At 44.6% G+C, this 23,005-nt stretch overlaps 1 protein-coding gene across 1 annotated transcript in view; it reads left to right on the top strand.

Moving 5' to 3' along the window:
* Positions 1–23,005, top strand: part of Slc22a4 (solute carrier family 22 member 4) — a 57,284-nt gene that overhangs the window by 11,958 nt on the left and 22,321 nt on the right. The window contains exons 2-3 of the mRNA XM_057773553.1: positions 15,950–16,053; positions 18,156–18,310. Coding sequence (XP_057629536.1) covers positions 15,950–16,053; positions 18,156–18,310 — 259 coding nt within the window. The remainder of the gene's footprint in view (positions 1–15,949; positions 16,054–18,155; positions 18,311–23,005) is intronic.

The raw sequence follows: 23,005 nt of genomic DNA, 5'->3' as shown, positions 1-23,005 counted from the left end.
CACCCAGTGTCTAACTAGAGGTGACCAAGCTCAGTGGTAAACATGGGCAAACCATGAACGTTAGTCCACCGGGAAGTGACATAGCCTTGTAAAAATAAAGAAGAGAAGTAACCCAGACTTCTGCTTCTTCAATGTTTAAGATTTATTTGCCATTCTTGGTTTATTTAGTATGTGTGTGCATGTGTACAGCAGCATGTAGACTTCAGAAGATCAGTTCTCCCCTTCCACTCTGTAAGTAATAGGGGTCAGGCTCCGGTTACCAGGCTTGGCAAGTGTCTGCACCCACTGAGCCATCTTGCCAGCCCCTGCTTCTTCAATTGTAAATAAATGAGTTAAATAGTAAACTCCAAAATATTTACCTATTTTGCATTATTACATATTTAAACTTTTTATTTTATGTGCATTGGTGTTTGGCCTGCGTGTGTTTCTGTGTGAGGATGTCTGATGGCCTAGAGCAGGAGTTACAGACAGTTATGAGCTGTCATGTCAGTGCTGGGAATTGAACCTGGGTCCTCTGGAAGAGCAGCCAGTGCTCTTAACCACTGAACATCTCTCCAGCCCTCATTATTTCATTTTTTTTTAAAAATTATTAAATTTTTCATTTATTTTACATACCAACCACACAGTTTCCCTTCCCTCCTTTTTTCCCATTCCCTTCCCCCACCTCCTGTCTATCTCCCCCATCCACTCCTCCTCTGTTCAGAAAGGAGCAGACCTCCCATGGGAGTCAACAAAGCATGTCATATCACTTTAAGACAGGACCAAGCTCGTCCCCCTACATCAAGGCTGGGCAAGGCATGAGAAATGGATTCAAAATGCTAGCTCAAGGACCAGGGACAGGTCCCAATCCCACTGCTCCACAGCTAGGGGCCCCAGAAACAGACCAAGCTACACAACTGTCATCCATATACAGAGGGCCTAGGTCAGCCCCATGCAGGCTCCCTAGCTGTTGGTCCAGCGTCTATAAACTCCCATTAGCTCAGGTCAGCTGTCCCTATGAGTTTCCCCGTCATGATCTTGACCCCCCCCCCTTGCACTATGATCCCTCCTCCCTCTTGTCAACTGGACTCCTGGAGGTTGGCCCAGTGCTTGGCTGTGGATCTGTGCATCTGCTTCCATCAGTTACTGAATGAAGGCTCTCTGTTGACAATTAGGGTAGTTACCAATCTGATTATGGGAGGCCAGTTCAGGCACCCTCTCCACTATTGCTTGGAGTCTTCCTTGTGGATTCCTGAGTATTTCCTGAGTGCCAGGCTTCTCCCTAACCTCAAAATGCCCCCTCTATCAAGATATCTCTTTCATATTCTCCCCCTTCATCCCACCCCCAACTCAACCAAACAGATCCCTCATGTTTCCAACCCCCCTCCCTGCCAGCTCCTAGTTTACCCATGAGACCTCATCTATTTCCTTTTCCCAGAGAAAACCTTATGTCCCTCTTAGGGTCCTCTTTGTTACCCAGATTATCTGGGGCTATGGATTATAACCTGGTTATCCTTTGCTTTACATCTAATATCCATCCACTTATGAGTAAGTACATACCGTGCTTGTCTTTCTGCATTTGGGTTACCTCACTCAGGATTATTTTTTTTTCCAGTTCCATCTATTTGCCTGCAAATTTCATGATGTCATTGCTTTTTACAGCTAAGTAATACTCCATTGTGTAAATTTACCACAGTTTCTTTATCCATTCTTCAGTCAAAGGGCAATAATGCTGCTATGAACATAGTTGAGCAAGTGTCCTTTTGGTATGATTGAGTATCCTTGGGTATACTCAATATTGGTATAGCTGGGTCTTGAGGTATATTGATTTCCAATTTTCTGAGAAACCACCATACTTATTTCTAAAGTGGGTGTGCAAGTTTATACTTCCACAAGCAGTGGAGAATGTTCCCATTACTTCACATCCTCTCCAACATACACTGTCCTCAGTACTTTTTTTTAAATCTTAGCCATTCTGACGGGTGTAAGATGGTATCTTAGAGTCATTTTAATTTGCATTTCCCTGGTAGCTAAGGATATTGAACAATTCTTTAAGTGTTTCTCAGCCATTTGAGATTCTTCTGTTGAGAATTCTCTGTTTAAATCTGTATCCCATTTTTAATTGGATTATTTGGTACCTTTATGTCTAATTTATTGAGTTCTTTATATATTATAGAGATCAACCTTCTGTCTGATGTGGAGTTGCTAAAGATCTTTTCCCATTCTGTAGGCTGCTGTTTTGTCTTGTTGACCGTGTCCTTTGCCTTAGAGAAGCTTTTCAATCTCAGGAGGTCACTTTTATTAATTATTGATCTCAGTGTCTGTGCTATTGTCATATTTAGGAAGTGGTTTCCTGTGCCAAAGTATTGAAGGCTACTTCCCATTTTTTCTTCTATCAAGTTCAGTGTAATTGGATTTACACTGAGATCTTTGATCCACTTGGACTTGAGTTTTGTACAGGGCGATAGATATGGATCAATTTGCATTCTTCTACATGCTGCTATCCAGTTAGACCAGCATCATTTATTAAAGATGCTTATTCTTTTCCCTAATGTAATTTTGGCTTCTTTGTCAGATATCAGGTGTTTATAAGTATGTAAATTATCAGGCAGTTGTGGCGCACACCTTTAATCTCAGCACTCAGGAGGCAGAGGTATGTGGATCTCTGTGAATTCAAGGCCAGCCTGGTCTACAAGAGCTAGTTCCAGGACAGCGAAGGCTTTTACACAGAGAAATCCTGCCTCACAAAACTAAAATAAATAAATACGTATGTGGATTTACATCAGGGTCTTCGATTCAATTTTATTGATCCATCTGTCTGTTTATATGCCAGTATCATGCTGTTTGTATTACAGAGATGGTGATACCTCCAGAAGTTTCTTTATTATACAGGATTGTTTTAGCTATCCTGGGTTTTTTTTGTTTTGTTTTTTTCACATGAAGTTGAGTATTGTTCTTTTGAGGTCTGTGAAGAATTGTGCTGGGATTTTGATGGGGGTTTGCCTGAGTCTGTAGATTGCTTTTGGTAAGATGGCCATTTTTACTATGTTAATCCTACTGATCCATGAGTGTGGGAAATCTTTCCATTTTCTAATATCTTCTTCAATTTCTTTCTTCAAAGACTTAAAGTTCTTGTCATACAGGTCTTTTACTTGTTTGGTTAGAGTTATCCCAAGATATTTTATATTATTTCTGGCTATTGTAAAGGGTGTTGTTTCCCTGACTTTTTTCTCAACCCATTTATCATTTGTATATAGGAGGCTGCTGATTTAATTAATCTTGTATTCAGCCACATTGCTGAAGGTGTTTATCAGCTATGAGTTCCCTAATAGAATTTTTGGGGTCTCTTATGTATACTATCATATCATCTGTAAATAATAAAAGTTTGACTTCTTCCTTTCCAATTTGTATCCCCTTGATCTCCTTTTGTTGCCTTATTGTTCTAGTAGATATGGAGAGAGTGGACAACCTTGTCTTGTTTCTGATCTTAGTAGAATTGCTTTAAATTTCTCTCCACTTAATGTTTGCTGTCAACTTGTTGTATATTGCCTTTATTATGTTTAGCTGCATTCCTTGTATACCTGATTTCTCCAGAGCCTTTATCATGAAGGAGAGTTGGATTTTGTCAAAGGTTTTTTCAGCATTTAATGAGATGATCATGTGGTTCTTTTTCTTTATATGATAGATTACATTGACAGGTTTTTATATGTTAAACCATCCCTGAATCTCTGGGATAAAGCCAACTTGATCATACTGGATGATTTTTTTTAATGTGTTCTTGTATTCGGTTTGCCAGTATTTTATTGAGTATTTTTGCTTCAATGTTCATGAGGGAAATTGATCTGCAATTTTCTTTGTGTGGTTTGGATATCAGAGTAACTGTGGCCTCATAAGAAGAATTTGGCAGTTCTTTCTATTTCGATTGTTTGAAACAATTTGAAGAGTATTGATATTAGCTCTTCTTTGACATTCTGATAGAATTCTGAACTGAAATCATATGACCCTGGGCTTTGGGGTGGGGGCTTTTAATGACCATTTCTATTTCCTTAGGATCTATATCTATAATTAGATTATTTATCTGGTCTTGATTTTGGTGTGTGGCACCTATCAAGAAAATTGTTTTACATTTTCCAAGTTTGTGGAGTACAAGTTTTGAAGTATGACCTAATGATTCTCTAGATTTCCTCAGTGTCTGTTGTTATGTCTCCCTTTTCATTTCTGAATTTGTTAATTTGGGTTTTCTCTCTCTGCCTTTTGGTTAGTTTGGATAGGGGTTTATCTATCTTGTTGACTTAAAGAACCAACTCTCTGTTTCATTGATTCTTTGTATTGTTCTCTTTGTTTCTAATTCATTTATTTCAGCCTGGAGTTTGATTATTTCCTGCCACCTACTCCTCCTGGATAAATTTGCCTCTTTTTGTTGTAGAGCTTTCAAGTGTGCTGTTAAGCCACTATTGTGGTATTTCTCCAAATTTTTTATGTAGGCACTTAGTGCAATGAACTTTCCTCTTAACATTACTTTCATAGTGCTCCACAAGTTTGGGTATGTTGTGGATTAATTTTCATTGAATTCTAGGAAGTCTTTAATTTCTTTCTTTATTCCTTCCTTGACCCATGGTGGTTCAGTTGAGAGTTGTTCAGCCTCCACGAGCTTGGAGATTTTCTGTAGTTTGTGTTGTTGTTGAACTCTTTAACTTTTGCTGAGTTAAAGGGGTTATTTTAATTTTTTTGTATCTGTTGAGTTTTGCTTGATGACCGAGTATGTGGTCAGTTTTAGAGAAGGTTCCATGAGGTGCTGAGAAGAAGGTGTATTCTTTTGTGTTTGGATGAAATGTTCTGTAGATGTCTATTAAGTCCATTTGAATCTGCTACTTCCCTTGTTTCTCTTTTTCTGTCTGGCAGACCTGTCCATTGGTGAGACTGGGGTATTGAAGTCTCCCACTATTAATGTGTGGGGTTTGATGTGTAGTTTAAGCTTTAGTAATGTTTCTTTATTGATGTGGGTGCCCTTGTATTTGGGACACAGATGTTCAGAATTGGGACTTCATCTTGATGGATTTTTCCTTTAATGAATATGAAATCTCCTTCTCAATTTTTTTAATTAATTTTAGTTTGAAGTTCATTTTGTTAGATATTAGGCTAGCTACACCAGCTTGTTTCTTAGGTCCATATGGCTATAATATGGTCAAAGAACTATAGGAAATTAGGATGGTAAAAATTAAAAGAGGCATGGAGGACATTCTCATCAAATACAGAATACAAATAAAGAGGCAGACACTGTGTGTGTGTGTGTGTGTGTAAAGTAAATAGAAATTGTGTGTGTAAAGTAAATCGAAACTCTGGAGTGAAAAGAAACAAGAGCTAAAAATAAAAATCCCAAGAAGGTGTTGGTGAAGAATTGGACTGGTAGAAGAATGAACCAATGAATTTTTAGATAGAAGATTAAAAATTACAAAATTCAAAGAACAAAGAGGGGAAAGGAATAACAAATGTACAGAGTCTCAGAGAAACATGGGATGCCACTAATGCACCAATATATACACAATGGGAATAAGAGGAAGATAAGAAAAGAACAGCAAAAAAAATATGCTCCAAGAAGACAACTTTGATGAAAAACATTGCTCACCCCGTCTCAGCAGCTCAACAAACTCAGTAGAGTAAGACAAGGAAATCATTATTCAGATATGTCATAATAAAAATACTGAAAGATAAACACAAAGAGGAAAGTTTGAAAGCAGCAAAAATATGACTTGTGACATACAAGTGAGCTCAAATGTGGTTAGCTTTTTGTGTTCATAAATAACCAAAGACCAAAGGTAGTGGTGGTGATGGGGGAGGCATTCTAACTGCTGAGAGAAAACAACGCTCACTCCTACCAGCACCTTTTGGTGTATACCTCTTTAATTTAGATCATCCATTGCTGGGGGGGGGGTTGTAAAACAGGACTGCCACTTTGGAAAATAGAATGAGAACTCCCCTAAGGGTTAGACAGAGACCTACCCTATATCCTAAGTATTACACCACTATACATATAATTAAGAGAAATGAAAATACATGCCCACACACATAAATACTTATGAAGGCATTATACACTGTAGCCAAAAACAGTGCAATGCCTATACATTTAGATATAAAACACATGCTATAGCAATACTGTGAATATCATCCATCACTAAAGAGGAAGAAAGCACTGACCCAGGCTTCCACAGCATGAGGAACTTTGAAAGCATCACCCTAAGTGAAAAGGGCCTATAATAAAAGACAGCATAACAAGGCAAAGATGTGGCTCAGCATCAATGTGCTTGCCTAGCATGGGCAAAGCCCTCTGTCCAGCCCCTAGTACTACAAAACAAAACAAAATCAAACAAATTTAGGTCTATATGGTATGAACTATCCCTCCAAAAGAAACTCACATGATCAGAAAATAGATGAGTGTCATAGGCTGGGAAGAGAAGCCAACAGGGTTGCCTGCTAATGGGTTTGAGATCTAGTTCAGGAGTGATGAAATATTCTAAAAGTAGGTGTCGAACCCGGGAGATGGCTCAGAGAGTAAGATGCTTGCTGCACATGCATGAGGACCTGAGTTTGGATCCCCAGAATCCATGTAAAGACAGATGCAGGATTGTGTGTCCATGATCCCAGGGCTCCTATGACCAGATGGAAGGCAGAGGCAAGAGAATCCCCAGAAGCTCATGAGCCAGTTAATCTGGCATACCCAATGACAAGCAAAAAGAAACCCTACCTCAAACAAGGCAAGATGTCCCAACCTCTCTGACCTCCATACATGGACCATAGCAAACAGGCACTAGCATTATTACACAAAAACACACATATATACATGCACACATAAATGCACAAAAACACAAGGACCACAATCAGATACTGGCAGTATTACACAGAAACACATAACATACATGCACATGTGTACACACACAGAAACACACAAAGGATAGGAGACACTGCTGACTCAACTCTCTGGCTATATTAAGAACTGCAGAACTATACATTTTACAAGCATAACTTCTGCAGTGTACATCATATCTCAACAAACCTGTCATTAACAGAAGAAATTAAACACTCGGGGTTCTTGTTTGTTTCTGTTTTTTTTTTTTATTTTGCAGATGATCAAGAAATTTCACAACCAAGTTATAAAGAAGGAGCTGGGGTGGATATGTACTTTGTTGTTAACTGTCAGCTCTTCCTTTCCTCCTGGGAGGAGGATGACCTGAGAGGACACTGTAGAGACCCGTTGCTAATTCTTAAATGGACCGATGCTAATTTCTCACTCACAGTCATCTCTGGGATTAAGTCTGTTTAGAGAAGGATTTTATACCCTATGGTAAGAGCTTTCTAACTTTCTTCATACTTGAATGGAAGTTTTATTTCTAAGAATCTTTCCTCAAGCCACATTCAAGAGTAAACACTTAGCTTGTTACCCATGCCGCTTTAAGCCATGGCTTTCCTTAGTGGAGAAGCACAGGTCATTTGAGAGGGAATTTTCTTCTGAAAGAAGTTTGTTTGCACTTTTGCTTCCTGTCTCAGGAGGGACTATGGTCTGTCTCTTCTTTAAAGATGATGAGAAGGGGGGCTGGGGAGATGACTCCATCAGTAAGGTCCTCTTGCCTGCCTCGAAAGCATGAGGACTCTGTTCGGATCCCCAGTAACCACATAAAAGCCTGACATGATGGCGTGTGCCTGTAACCCCAGTGCTGGCAGGCCGTGGAGACAAGCAGACTCCACTGACTCCAGGTTCAGTGAGAGACCTTGACTCAAAATACACACAGTGGAGGAAGACTCGTGTGCATACACAGGCACCCTGACCCATGGCCTGCACAAACACACCCACAGACACAGGTATGTCTACCTGTGTGCATGCATACAAGCATATGCATGGACTTCACATACATACAATTTTTAGAATAAAGCAGCAGGCTGCTAGAGATGAATGTGTGGGCAAAGTCACATGTCAGAAGTGCCAGAATCTAAGAAAACCTGTCTTCTTTGCTCAACATCAGACTGCCTTCTGGGGTTTTCAATTTTGTGCAGGATGCATCTTTACGGTCCTTCACAGCTTTGGTATGAGCTCACAGTCATCTCTGGCTCGAACTGCTTGGAGAATTAAAAATCAAAGGTGTCTTTCAAGTGCAGTGCATGGTACTCCCTAGCCCCAGGCCCCATTTTTCTGTTACTCTTAATTGGCTAGTATTCATTCAACAACAGTTTAGTTATGTACCAAGTGCCCAGCCTGTGTTGTTCTAGGCCATCTAAAACACAATTGTACCGATTATTCAGGTGTAAGAACATTACCCTTCTGATGAAGGATAAGAGGGAAGGCTGCCTTGTTTCTTTCCCTCTAGCTAGAGAGCAAGGATGAAGTAGCCCAGAATAGAACCTGCTCACAACAATGCTGGGTTCATGCAGACACACGGGCATAGCTGGGCTGTCTTGCTTGACCTTGAGCTTTATGAAGGAAAGAACTATGTCCTGTGCATGCCCAACACAGACCCTGGCCTGGGGCAGGTGTTTAAAGCTCCACTAAACCAGTCCACTAAAAAAACAATTTGGACGAGTCCCTTCATTGCTCCCATGCCTTCATTTATTCACTTATGAAACAAGAAAAAAAAAAAGGAGTACCCATCCCATAGGACAATGTTGAGAGTTCTTGAAGCAATAAAATGTGCATACTAAGCATCTAGTATGGCCCCTGGGTGTGGTGGTACAGGTCTGTAACCTTAACTCTTGGGAAAATCAGAAGTTCAGGGTCATCCATGGATACATAGCAAGTTCAAGGATAGCCTGGGCTATCTGAGACATTGTCTCAAAATAAAAATACACTGGGGTTGTTGTTCTTATTATGATTTATGTTGGGAGATGTAAGAAGCCGATAGTGACCTTCCATCTCTTCTTCTCTTTTTTGTTTTCCTCCCAGCAGTGATAAGATTGAATCCAGAGCTTATGTATGCTGGGCAAGCACTCTGCCACTGACCTACATCCCCAGTCTGTTCCTCATGACCTTTGTGACCTGGTTTCTATCTACTGAAACAGAACCGAAGGACACATGGTACAGCTAGGTAGATCACACTCTGCTCTGTTGCAGGAACCCCAGTCCTAGACCCTGAGGATCTAGGGGTGCACATCTAGTCCTCCTTCCCCTGCCTAGCTTGAGTTAGCTGGTTGCCACTTTTAATCTTCTCAGAAAAGAGAGGGGAAGTCTGTTTTGAAAACATTAATGTTTGGCTTAAAAGGTCATCCCCAGAATGAGGCCAGCCATGCCCCAGCTGGTCAGTGGGGCATCCACCGTTAGGCTCTGATCCTCTGACTAGATGTATGTTTGTGTGTTTATGTGTGTACCCACATGTGGGGAGAAGTTCCATCCAATCGAGAGAAACGGGTCTTCTAACAGATCTGCTATGGCTGTTGCCAAGGGGAGTTCACTGGATCCTGGCTAGGACTTTGTCTGCAAACCCAAGCTCCTTATGGCTTTCCAAAGAGACTCCTTGGGCACAAAAGCTCTCAAAAGGAGACCAGAGCAAACCATGGACAGCCATGTTGTCTAATCACATTTACCAGGATCTCCAAAGACATGCAGTACCCCATATGGGACTGAGGCAAATGGCTGCTTTGTGTTCATGACTGGTCAGGACACCTTGTTGGGCACCTCTTCCTCTTCATGGAGGGAAAGAGCTGTACCCACAGCTGTAGATAGAAGTTTCTGTCCTACCTAGTTCCACATCCACTCAGTCCCAAAGAAGCACATAGAGACTTGTATTAATTATAAGTTGTTTGACCTATTGGCTCAGGCTTATTATTAACTAGCTCTTAACTACTTAAATTAATTCATAATCTTTATCTATATTTATCCATTTGGCTTGGTATCTTTTCTCAGTGAGGCATTTTCATCTTGCTTCCTCTGTATCTGGCTGGTGACTGCCTGTCTGCTGTTCCTCTTCCCAGAATTCTCCTAGTCTGATTGCCCCACTTATACTTTCTGCCTGGCTACTGGCCAATCAATTTTTTATTAAACCAATACAAGTGACAAATCTTTACAGTGTAGTATTTTTACAGGATATTTACAGTATTATCCCACAGATTTCCTTTTCAAAACAAGAACCCTGAATCTATTCTCCTTTGTTTAGTTCTTTTCTGATCATTATCCATAACATCTTGTAACCAACATGCTAAACAAAGACAAAAATTCATAATCCATTTTTGGGGAATTTGGTCACAGTTATCTAGGCTACTTCCTGCTGATTGAGGGGTGCTGATAATCAAAAAAAATTAGGATTATGGTCAAATCCTGACTAAAGTATTCTGTAAGGCTGAATCATCTCAGTCAGCAGCCTTGAAGCTGTTCTGAATGTAGAACTCAGAGGAAACCACAACAGAGGCACTCTGAAACATTGGATCATCTGGGCTGTCTGTTCCCATTGGCGATTTTTCAGGGGGGGGGGTCTTCCTTGATCAAACCTTATTTTTCTTAACACAGAATGAATCCACAGCCTCTCATTTCCTGTGGAAACAAAAGCAAAACCTGTTCTCCAAGTGACATATCTTTGGACTTAAATTTTGAAGTCGAGGCTTTTTCAAAATATTTAGGTTGGATTAATCCAACAGCATTAATAATCAAATATCTTTTAGCAGCTGTTGTTCCTCCAGCAGTCAAACAATTCAAAGACAACACAATAACATACAGCATCCAGATTATCTGTGTATTTTCCATCTTTACATGGCTTTTATTTTTTACTCTATTTGTTTTATTTTTACCTTTAAATCTTGTTTTTGAGTCAGGGTTTCTCTGTGTATCTTTGACTGTCCTGGAACTCACTCTGTAGATGGGGCTGGCCTAGAACTCCCAGAGATCCACCTGCCTCTGCCTCCTGAGTGCTGGGATTACAGGCGTGCGCTGCCATGCCCGACTACTCTATTACTTATTTTAAGGACTTTCTCTATCCTTTTTCTTTTCTCTCCCAAGCCTATATTTTTTAAACACACTGTAAACCATTTAGAGGGGGTTTTCCCTGAATTTGTCTTTACTGTATATCTCTATCTTTTTCTGACCACATGAGTCTTTAATCCATTAAACTGCATGGCTTGGATTAAAGCTGAGGCTTTAGCAGCTGGCTTCTTCCTATTCTTTAGCTGTATGAGAGTCTAGCTTCATGTTGGAGGTACTGGCAGGAGCCAGATTTATTGCCACAGCTCTGTGGAGTTCCTATGTCCAAGCCACCACCAAGAAGCCTATGCTGGTTGCTCATAAACACCACTTAAGTGTTTGGTGGCAGAGCCTCTTAAAGAGCTGCAAAGTTTTTGCCTCTAATGCTGAGTCAGAAAGCCTCTCTTAAAGGAGCCACACCTCTGCTTGCTGCCAGCAAACAGAGCCTACCAGAGAGAAGACAGTTACCAAGAAGCTGCACTTGACTCTGTTCTTGTCTGTCTAGAATTTTTTTTTAAAACTTTTTCAGGCTTTATGTGGAAATTCTTGCCAGATGTTTGGGTGCCATTTGTAGATGGAAGTTTTTGTCCAGCCTGGTTAAGCAGTTATTCAGTCCTAAAGAAACACACAGAAGCTTATATTAATTATAAACTGTTTGGCCTTTTAGCTCAGTCTTATTATTAACTAGGTTTTACAACTTAAATTAACCCAGAGTTCTTGTCTATGTTCAGTCACGTGGCTTGGTACCTTTTCTCAGTAAGGCATTCTCATCTTGATTCCATGGTTTCCAGGAAAGAGAGTTGCAGGGAACTGATCCAATTTCCACCCCTACTCCCAGCACTCATGCTTTGGTCCAAAGAAAACAAGTTTGATTACCATTCCCAACAGGCTACCTCATGATAGGCAACCTATGCAGTCACACAGGGCCTGTACACTTGATCACAATGTTCTGCTTTGGGTTATGAAATCCTTTTTCCCCCTTTTTTTTTTTTTTTTTTTTGAGACCAGGACTTGCTGTATAGTGCTGTGGAATAATCTTTTCATAATGATGTGTCTTCGCCAAGGTACCTTCTGAGTGGGTTAATAAAAAGCTAAATGGCCATTAGCTAGGCAGGAGACATAGGTAGGAGAGTCACGCAGAGAACTCTTGGAAGATGGGCAGAGTCACCAGCAGGCACAGAGGGAACAAGAAATACTAGAGGACAGGTAAAAGCCACAAGTCATGTGGCAACACATAGATTGATAGAAGTTGGTTAACTTTAGTTGTAAGAGCTAGTTAGTAACAAGACTAAGCTATTGGCCAAGCCATTAATAATATGTCTTCATGTCATGGTTTGGGAGCTGGCTGGCAGGACTCACCTACAGTATAGCACAGGCTATCCTCAAAACTCTTAATCCTCTAGGCTTACACCACCATACTTCTCTGGAAACCCTCAATTTCAGTGACTAGGAAGATGGCTCAGCCAATAAAGGTTTGCCATGCAAGCAGAATGACCTGAATCTGCTCCCCAGAGCTCATGTGAAAAGTTCAGTGTGGTGGACTACATTTGTTATCCCAGCACCGGGGAAGGTAGACAGATCAACCTCTGGGGGTTTCCTAACCAACTGGCCTTGCCTAATTAGTGAGACCCTGTCTCAAAAAATAAAGTGGATAGCACTTGAGATGTGATAATGGATGTTGACCTCTAAAAGGTGTGTGTGTGTTCATGTGTATGCACACGCACACAAGCGTGCACACACACGCTGAAAGAAAAGAAGAGGGAAGGAGAGAGAGAAGGAGAAGTGAAGGCCACTTAAATTTTGTCCTTGCCACTTTTGAACCAGGGGTCCAGCAAGTTCAGTTTGTATTAGGTAGAATTCCCACCTCTTGTTTTTGCTCATACTGGGTCTGGCTCTGTCTCCATAAGCCTCTCTCTTTCCTTCCTGTCTCTAAGTCCATTTATTTATTTATTTATTTATTTATTTATTTATTTATTTATCTTTAGTGTCTCAAGGTTTCTCTGTGTAGCCCTGGCTGTCCTGAAACTCCCTATGTAGACCAGGCTAGCCTTGAACTCAGAGACCCATTTGCCTCTACCTCCCAAGGACTGGAATTAAAGGCGTGCACCCCCATGCCAGGCACTAAGTCCTTTCTTTGCTTCTCTAGTTCAAATTCCTGACAGTGAAACAGTTTTTGTTTTAAACCACAAAGAAGAGAACGTTCTATGAAGCTCTTTGCTGCCCAAATGCAGCTGAATAGGGACGGTTAATGGTTTGCATGGTAAAACCACTGCTGGCATAAGATTTGTTGCATTTCGTGCAAGGCTGAATGTGGTGACGGAGGCCTTCTACCCCAAATCCTAAGCAATTATTGTCTGGTGTCATATTCCTGGAAGAAGAGTGGGAGCTCTTTGTCCTGCCCTTGGAGACGCAATGACAAGTCTCTGTGTGTCAGGGTTCAATCTCGAGCCGCTTTCCTAGCCTTGGCCAGCTTTTTGGGAGGAAGGTAGCCACTCGCTCAGGTACACTGAGCCTACTCCTTCTAGTCTGTAGGGTGAACAAGCCTAGGAACCTGGCTGGACAGCAGCAGAGGACCGATTGCCTGTCCTGTCTCTTGGAGCCCATTCAGGGACCTCAGGTCCATTTTCATTTCTGAGTAATGTCCTCTTTAGATTTATTTAACATTAATGTAGATGGGTGGGTAATGGGGGGGGGGTAGGCGTGGGTGCATGTACCACAGTGTGCATATGGAGGTCAGAGGACAACGTTCTGAAGCTGGTCCTCTCCTTCCACTCTCAGGTGGCCGAGCTCCAGGAATTGAACTCAGGTGGCCGAGCTTACTCAGCAAGCACCTTAACCCCGGAGTCATCTTGCTGGCCCCATTTCTTGGTGATTTATAAAGAAAGAAGACTTGGGCTGGCAAGATGGCTCAGTGAATAACAGCTCTTGTGTGGCTGCTCATGCACCTGAGTGTGAATCCCTAGGACTCGTGTAAAAAAGTCAGGCGTGGCTGCACATACCTGTGACCCCGGCATTAGAGGTTGGAGACAGGTAGATGCTGGGAGCACACTGGCCAGCTAGCCTAGTCTTAATTGGGAACTTCCAGTTCTGTGAGAGTGAGAGGCTCTATTTCAAGGATATAAGACAGGATGTGATAGAGAAAGACACCTGATATCTTCTACCCTCTAAAAGTGTGGATACACACTCACATGTGTGTAATACACACATATAAAACCATACACATATACCAACACACACAATAGAATAAAGGCTGGCTCAAGTCAAGGTTATAAGTGCTGAGAAGTTCAAGGCCAGCGGCTATGTCTAGTGCAGGCCTTCCTGCACAGGGCATCTGTGCACAGGGCATCAGTGCAAGAAGACATGAAACTCGTTTATATCTGTCCTCTAACAAAGCTGCTGTTCCCTTTGGATTAGGCCCCACCCTGATTACCTCATTTTTTTTAATCACCACCCAAAATTCCTATCTCTAAGCACCATCATTGAATTAATTATGTTTACTTCCTTAACACCTCACAATAGGGATTACATTTCACCATGAGTTTCAATGGGAACAGTCACACCATAGCACCAAGTGAGGTATCAGTCTGGATAAGTGATTGATAATCTCAGATTGACCCTTGGGTTGCTTCTGAAGGCGAGGGAGCTGAGTTCCTGGTCCATGTTCTTCTTCTGCAGAGCCATGCTTGGGCATCCTACCAGCATCGTGAGCCTGGAGCAGCCTTGATGGGAGGAAGTCTATAGGGGAGGCCTTAGGTCTCGGGACCTAGGCAGGCTGGTGCTCTGCAGAAGGCATGACCACGAGGGTCACGAGAGTCACCAGGCCCTTCTAAGCTGAGCGGCTGGGGTAGCAGAAGCCATTGCCACAGGCAGACCCTTGGGCATACAGTCTGCTTTGACTCCTGGCTTGAGTTTTTCTCGCCTCCCTGACTTTGTTCGCCTTGATCGCCTTAGCTTTTTGGTTTATGCTTTCCATTTGTTAGTGTTTCTAACCCCCGCTCCCACACTACAGAACTACAGAATGCAGTATGGAATAATGCACATGCAGGAATTGTTTTAAATCAACTACACTTTGAAGGCAGTTGTGGGGAATAAGAACAGACCTGCTCCACAAATGCCACAGATGTAGGATGCCCACACAATGGAGCAAGGGGTAGGCTGGAGGGTCCCTCTCCTCTGCTAGCCCATCTTGTGGACTGCTCCCCCACACACCTCCAGGACAAAATATATGAGCAGAGGTCACCAAGCACACTTTGAAATCTCTGCAGCCTCCCTTGAGACTGGGCTGAGCTGACTCCAGGGGAAATCTGGGAACAGAAACTCTGGCTGAAACTGGTTTTATGGATCCACCAGCAGGAGCTTGTTAGTGTGGTAGCAGTCCACAGGGCCTGGGGACAGGGAGGAACCACACTGCTGGGAAGGCTGGGTGGGAGGGAGGGTAGAGGAGTGGAGGAAGGAGGCTCAGACACCCCTTGGAAAGGGTGGGGCGTGCTGGCACAGTGGCCCCTGGAGTGGGTTAGATGCTCCATCTATGTTTGAGGAGACCAGGGAACCAAGACTTCCCAGAGAAGTGCTTAAAAAACCCACAGCGCTGAGGTTATTTTCATTCTTCATCAAAGGAGATGACGTTTTACTCCTGGACCAGCTAGCTGTGCCCTCTGCCCTTCTCTTCTGGCCTTTCAAAGCTCTCTTCTGTCTTCTATAAGGTAGAGGAACGAGGATCTCTTCACTTCATACTGCTTTGTGATTGTGGGCTTGCCAACCTCCTTATAGATAATGCAAGCAGGTTGAAGTCATCTCCTCCCTCCCGAAGAGGAAGCTGTGTCTCAATGGGAGGCAGTAGTATGCCCCCGGGCTTCTTGTCACATTGAATGGCAGAGTCAAACCCAGAGCTACGAGGCCTGTGCTCTTTGCACAGAGCCAGCAGGCTGGTGCAAGGGAGGACAGTGCACCTGGCATCCATCTGGCGCTCCTTGGAGCGGGGCACGGGTGGGTCCTGCTGGAGGACTGGGCTCACGTTGCATGCTGTCTTGTTGGCAGTGGAATCTGGTGTGTGAGGATGACTGGAAGACACCCCTCACCACCTCCCTGTTCTTCGTAGGCGTTCTCTGCGGTTCCTTCGTGTCTGGGCAGCTGTCAGACAGGTAAGGATTCTGAATGGGGAACAATGAGGTGGAGCTACTTATCAGTCCACAGCCTGTCTTGACGCAAGGCCAAATTCATAGGCTTTTTACACAGACAAGGATCCTCGAGGCACCAAGTGGATAATAGGAGAAGCCTAGCATTTGGGAGGCTAGGGTCTGAGGAGAGGATTAAAGGTTCAATGTCAACCTGAACTCTATGTCAAGACCCTGTCTGACTAACTAAGTACATCTTTCCCAGATAACCTAGTGTGCAACCTTGACTGTAGCACCCCTACGTAACAAGACCTGCCCTGTCTAACTACTACAAACTAGCTAAGTAAATAAGTAAGTCTTTCACAGGTGGTACTAACACGTAACCCTCACCTCCGCATCCTGCCAAGACTTCTGTCACACTCCCAGTCTGAACTCACAGGGCTTTGACCAGCTTTGATCAAAGTCTCGACCCCAACAGAAAGTGGGGCCCTTGTACCACAAGCCCCTTCACAGAACAGGATGCTGGTATTATCATTGCCCCTGACTTGCCCCCAGCTCTTGACAGGGCAGGAGTGGGTGACATGTCACTGCCACACAAACAGCCAGCAGCTAGAGTAAAGCCAACTCCTGTCAGATAGGCACTCTCTGAGGCTGGGAATGGAGCCATGGCTGGGCCTGCAGCCATAGAACTGACCCAGGCTGGCTTTTGGTCACCAGAGCCTGCAGGCTTCACAGGGACAAGATTGCATTATCCCGAGTTGTGTCCTGCTTGCCCTATATGTTCTCTTGTGACCACAGCAGGTGGGAAAGCTAAATAGCAGCTGGACAGCGCTTCCTGGGAATCTGCCCTCCCCACCACCAGCTTTCAGGCCCAGAGGGAATGGGGCAGGAATGTTCCACCCTGCCCACTGGTCACTACCGGAATAAAACATTAAAGCTTAAACCAACCAGTGACACAGCAGACATGGCTGAGAATGGCATCGTCCCAAAAAGCAAAGGTTTGCAGCTGTAGAGACACATCTGCATAACACCCCAAGGCTCAAACTGCCTTGCAGACAAATAATATTTGGGAGAAGTCAAGTGCTGGCATGAGTGTGGGTGCTCCTTGACTTTCTGTAAGCCCTGTCCTAATAAACCCACCCTAAACTGAAGAGATTAGATCAAAAAGAAAAAAGAAAAAAAAAAAAACTCTTCACACGCCTAATATGACATGCTAGCTCAGCAAACAGGCAGATGTCTGTCAGGAGTGTAGCTCACTGTCGTTGCTCAGCACAGAGAGAGAGGCCCCCAGGCCACATCCGTGTCCAGCAGGGAGAGTGGGGAAATCCCGAGTACAGGATTCCAAGCAGGGATTCTAACTAAATGCAGAGCACTTCCCACCATTGCAAAATCATGAAGTCCTAGGTTGAACCACTGTGAATCAAGGATTGTCATTTTTCAAGCTCGCTGGGTGGTTCCAAGTGCAGCCAAGGTTAAGAAGCAGCAGCCCCTGAGGGGGTTTCTAAACATACAGAATTCCCATGGCGATGACAAAAGTATCTGCAATCTGTCCTTTCTGTCTGACCCACTTCTCACAAATGGTGTGGCAGTTTCTACCAGTGGTGCCTCTCTCTCTCTCTCTCTCCCTCCCTCCCTCCCTCCCTCCCTCCCTCCCTCCCTCCCTCCCTCTCTCTCTCTCTCTCTCTCTTTCTCTCTCTTTCTTTCGAGACAGGCCCAGGATGGTCAAGGATGGCCTCAAAACCACTGTGTAGTCCATGGTGGCCTTGAGCTTCTGATCCTCCTGCTCAACCTCTCAGGCGCTGGAATTACAGCTATGCACCTTCATTCAAGCTAAGCAAGCCCTCTGTCTACTGAGTCAGACCCCTAGCCCTCCCATGCCTCCTTCTAAAGATCAGATTTGTCCATGTGGTCATCACAGAAGATGCCCGTTTCCTCCAGAAGCAAGACTTGGCACCCCGGAAGGTAGTTCCCAGGCAGGTGGATGCTGGAGGCCTCTCCAGGGAGGAGGCAAACAGGATGTCAAAGGGAAGAGAAAATATCTCAGTCTTGAGACAAGGCAGACCCTATGGTGAAGCTAGGCTTGGTGTTACAACACATTCTGAGTTATGCTGTTGTGTTGTATTCTATAGGTTTGGCAGGAAGAAAGTCCTCTTTGCGACCATGGCTGTGCAGACTGGATTCAGCTTCGTGCAGATTTTCTCCACCAGCTGGGAGATGTTCACTGTGTTATTCATCATTGTGGGCATGGGCCAGATCTCCAACTACGTGGTGGCCTTCATACTAGGTAGGAATGACTTTCGAAACTTGGTGTCCCTTCTTTCCACCCTGTGAAATGCTGGGCAGGAGGGAGTCCAAAGTGTCCTCAACTTTAGATACATGTGTATATCTAAGGGGGGCTGCAGCTATGGGCACCTCAAGCCAGTCACAGCCTGGCAGGGGCTCAGAGGGGGCCATCTGTACTGGACTAAAACCAAGAGCTGGAGCTGGGAAGAAGTAGCCACACAACAGTAGACACATCCTCAGGAGCAAGGGGCTTGGAACAGGAGATCCTGGGGTCGGGGAGACTGCAAGGATGTGAAGTCCTTGATCTGGGCTATAAAGGCATAAGACTGGTGGCCTACGAAGGGACTCAGGGAGGTTGATAAGGCGTATACGCAGTGAGAGAGTCACTTGCTCAGTGGCAAGAATTTGTCCCACATGGGCAGATCTGCTGTGGCCTGGATCTGAGTTCATGCCCAGAGCAGATGAGCATTGCACAGGACGGCTGCGCCGCTCTGATAACAGTTCTCCTGTTGAAGGGAAGACCAGGCTGAGAGAGCGGGCAAGCCATCAATTCCTAGGCCCTAGGGAGGTCCTGGACCCTGTCCAGCTTATCTGGGGGAAAGTGAGGTGAGCTTCACAGAAACCATTCAGGACTGTTCTCAAAAGTGTGAGCCCCTGATTCCCCCCCCCCCAAATCAGGACAAGAGGAAATGAGAGTCACCCCAAGCGCGATGAACATCAAGTCCTACAATCTTTAGAACAACCATGCTAGCCGACCCCAAATTACCCCAGTTTGTCCCTATTGTCCCAGCATTGATTGTCTCTTCAATAGCACTAATGCCTTTCTTGCACCTGGCTATGTGGCTCTGATTGATCTCAGGAACTTGTGACTCACTGGCCTTGGCAATGGTGTGTTCTATTAGCCAAAGACACGCACACCCTCTGTCAGGCTGCCAAGGTGGAATTGTCCAAATTCCATTCCTTTAATTATTGGTGAAGGGCTTCTTGCCACAGGCCCCGCCTCATGTCTGAGGAGGGGAGGACACAAGAGGAGAGGGAGCAGGCAGGAACCACATGGTCCCAGCAGGTGGCCCTCTATTGAGCAAGCCCTGGCATGAAGAGAGTGGTTCGCCGGGACCAGGGGTGGAACAGGAATTTTTCCGAGGTCATCTGTGAGGCCGCATGCATATTATCGGGAAGCAGAGATAGGTGAAGGCTAAGTTTTAGGACAGCTTGGGCTATGTAGCAAGACCATAGCTCATAAAAGCAAAACAAAACTCACCATTAAGAAAAATTGCCATTCTGTAGAGAGCGGAGAAGTTTGTGCTGACCAGAGAGCTGCAAACAGTGACTGGTGTGGCCCTGGGGGAGACCTGAAGGTCACTCTGGGTAGAAGGATGAATCCAGAGCAGCCCAGGCTGGGATCGAGGAGGGGTCTATGCAAAGCAGTCACCCTTCTGATGCATCTGGCTTATTTATTTAGAGTGTGTGTGCGCGCACGTGTGAGCACAAAAGTGTGAGCACAGGAGTGTGGGCAGGTGGAAGGCTGAGGGAAACACCAGGAGTCTTTCACAATTGCTCTCCATCTCTTTCTTAATGTAATGTTTATTTTGCGTATGGAAGGGGTGCACGTGTGCCTTAACTCATGCGTGAAGGGCAGAGAACAGCTTGATGGGGTTCCTTTTCTCCTTTCTTCATGTGGGTCCCTTGGCTTCACCTCAGATTGTCACAAGCCAACCAGCTGACCATTCACCTTATCTTTGGACATAAGACCTTACACTGAGCCTGGAACTCAGGCTAAACGGGCTGGCCAGCCCACCCCAGGGATCCTCCCGTCTCTGCCTCACCTACGCTGAGATTTCAAGCATGTTTCACAGTGCTCGGCTCTTTTAGGTGGGTCCTAGGGATTTGAACTCACTTTCTTATTCTTGCATGGCAAAGACTTTATCCCCTGGCTCAGCCTCCCAGGACCCCAACCCCAGGTGTTCAAGACTCATAGAACAAGACCTGCTCCTCCAGACAAACAGGGGCTCCAGCTCTGAGAGCCTTTACTGCGAGAATAGGGCAGTGCCACAGCTCTGGCCTTCTCGCTCCCCACGTGGCCATGGTCTCACGTTCAGGGTAGAGGAGGAGGAGAGGGCCAGGTCAAGGGTAGGTTGGAGCTGAGGTATGTCAAGTCAACAACCAATAGAGGGCTCCCTGTCGGCTTGGGTCCACACCCCTCATCCTAGCGGGCCCTACAGGAAACTGCTGACAGTGGGTCCTGGGATAACATTTGTACTAAGACCTTAGGTCTGAAAGCCTGTGAGTGTCACTGAAAACTGATCTGTCCCAGACCAGGCGGAGTTCCCAGTCAGTTCCTGAAAGGGAGAACTTAGTGGAAGGACAGACTCCGTGGCCGCTGGTTTTCCTGCAGCGCAGCAGCGCCCTCTGGTGTTTCAGGACTAAAATTGCTACATTCCAAGGGCATTTGTTGGGGTTTTTCCGAGAAGCCAGATTTGACCCCAACCGATTTTCATTTAAGAAATTCTGTCTGTGCCTGCACTTTATCCTCCATGCTCTGGGAAAGAATCTAGATGCTTGGTATGGTAAAAGTTCAGCTTGGAAATTAATCTTTGCACTGATTGCAGAAGCTGAATTCTTTCCAAAGTTGTATGGAGTCTCCTTCTGGGCTGCACTTAACTCTCCCTAGGCTTGCCAGAGTCTTAGGTTATACAAAAGGCCAGCCAAACTCTCCAAAACAACACAGTGTGGAGGAAGTGGGACTCAAGATCAGGGTCAATGACCTCCCGCACCCCAGCTTCCCCCCAGACTCCATGTCATTCTCAGGCACAGCACTGTAACCTGCCCACAGACTTCTGGGTAAAATGGCAGCAGCACCCTCGTTTATCGTCTATAAAGAACTGCTTTTCTGTTTTCTACAGGAAAGCCTAATCACCTCCTGTCTCGGCTAATTCATCAATTCAGTATTTTCCAGGACTTCTAACATCAACACCCGACCACTACCCCGCCCCTACCCTGCTATCCCATGCTAGGACAGTTCTTTAGACATGCTTAAAGCTCGCCTCCTCTGGTCCATATGTTTCCCTTCAGTAAGGGTAAAACTGATGGCGCCTTCTACAGCTTTGGCTCTCAGAAATCTCAGATTTCTTTGAAATTGGGCTATGCCAGTTATGTAACTTTTATCAGCCTCATATTTATTTTTATTATTTTCACTTACCTCTTAATGTATTTATCTTTGTGATACTGAGGATCAAGCCACGGGTCTCCTGAATACACTGTGTATTTGATGTACACACCAGTCCTTAAATGCTTTTAACTTGAAATGTAACTTTGACTTGTTATTTTAACGGGATGACGTAGCCGAATACCAGACTGGCTTAGCTCAAAAACCAAACTTTTATTTTCTGCATCATGACAGCATGGCATGAGGCCCCTGGTCACACTATGTCATTCGTCAGGAGGCAGAGAAAGATGAACACCTGTGTCCAATGTGCGCGCTCTCTCTCTCTTCTCTCTTCTTCTTCTTCTTCTTCTTCTTCTTCTTCTTCTTCTTCTTCTTCTTCCTTCTCTCTCTCTCTCTCTCTCTCTCTCTCTCTCTCTCTCTCTCTGCACCCTGACACCATCCACATTTAGGATGGAACTTTCCTCCTCAGTTAACCCAATCTCAGTTAACACCCTCACAATTAAACCCAGAGATTTGTCTCCTGGGTGATCCTAGAGCCCATCATGTTGACAAGCAATATTTTAACCGTCTCTGGGGGATTTAGCATAGAGGAACCCACACTCTCCCCCACATTGTGACATAGGGCACACCCTCTCAGCCCATCCTAGCAGATGCACATTTCTCAGGCTTGTTTCCTGAGCTTGAATCAGCTGCAGGCCTCAGCTGCATTGCGGTGCATGTCCTGCTGCCTCCTCGTGATGTGTACCTAGTTGTTCCTGGAGCTGACTGACAATGAAATGATGTAAAATCCTCCTGGGTGGAGGAGCCAGTGAGTGGACATAACTTCCTAGGGGTGTGGTCTCAGCAGAGCCAGGACACACCCTTTGATATGGATGTAAGGTTTCTGCTCTTGAGAGACACTGAGAAGCCACGCTTTGCCTACAATCATGAGTCTATGGGGCAGAGTAGGAGGACGGGGATCTGATGAGCAGAGCTGGAAATAATTTCTGCCACAGGTCTTTATTCTGGGTGAGCACACAGAGAGTTTATTACATCTGCCTACTTGAGGCCCTCTCCTGATGTTCCCTAAAGAGAACTGCTTGGTTATTAGCCAGTTTAATGATCAGACTATGAAAGACATCCATGGTCTCATTCATCTCCCCTGTGTCTCCACTAGCATCCCAGCTGAAGGACTGATCCATAAGACCATGGGTTTGAGCAGGCAATTTTCCTCCTGAAGGCTTGACATGCGTAGGTCGACAAATATCATCAACATCACTACATCACTGTAGTTCATTTGTTTGCTATGGGTTTAGGGATTTTTTTTTAAATGCTGAGTTTTTTTTTTTAATATTTATTTATTATGTATACAATATTCTGTCTGTATGTCTGAAGGCCAGAAGAGGGCGCCAGACCTCTTTACAGATGGTTGTGAGCCACCATGTGGTTGCTGGGAATTGAACTCAGGACCTTTGGAAGAGCAGGCAATGCTCTTAACCACTGAGCCATCTCTCCAGCCCCGGGTTTAGGGATTTTTATTTGTTTGGATTT

Source organism: Chionomys nivalis, chromosome 7, assembly GCF_950005125.1.
Source record: "Chionomys nivalis chromosome 7, mChiNiv1.1, whole genome shotgun sequence".
Taxonomy (NCBI): Eukaryota; Metazoa; Chordata; class Mammalia; order Rodentia; family Cricetidae; genus Chionomys; species Chionomys nivalis.
Note: the sequence above shows the minus strand (reverse complement) of the source record. Positions and strands in the feature narration are given on the sequence as shown.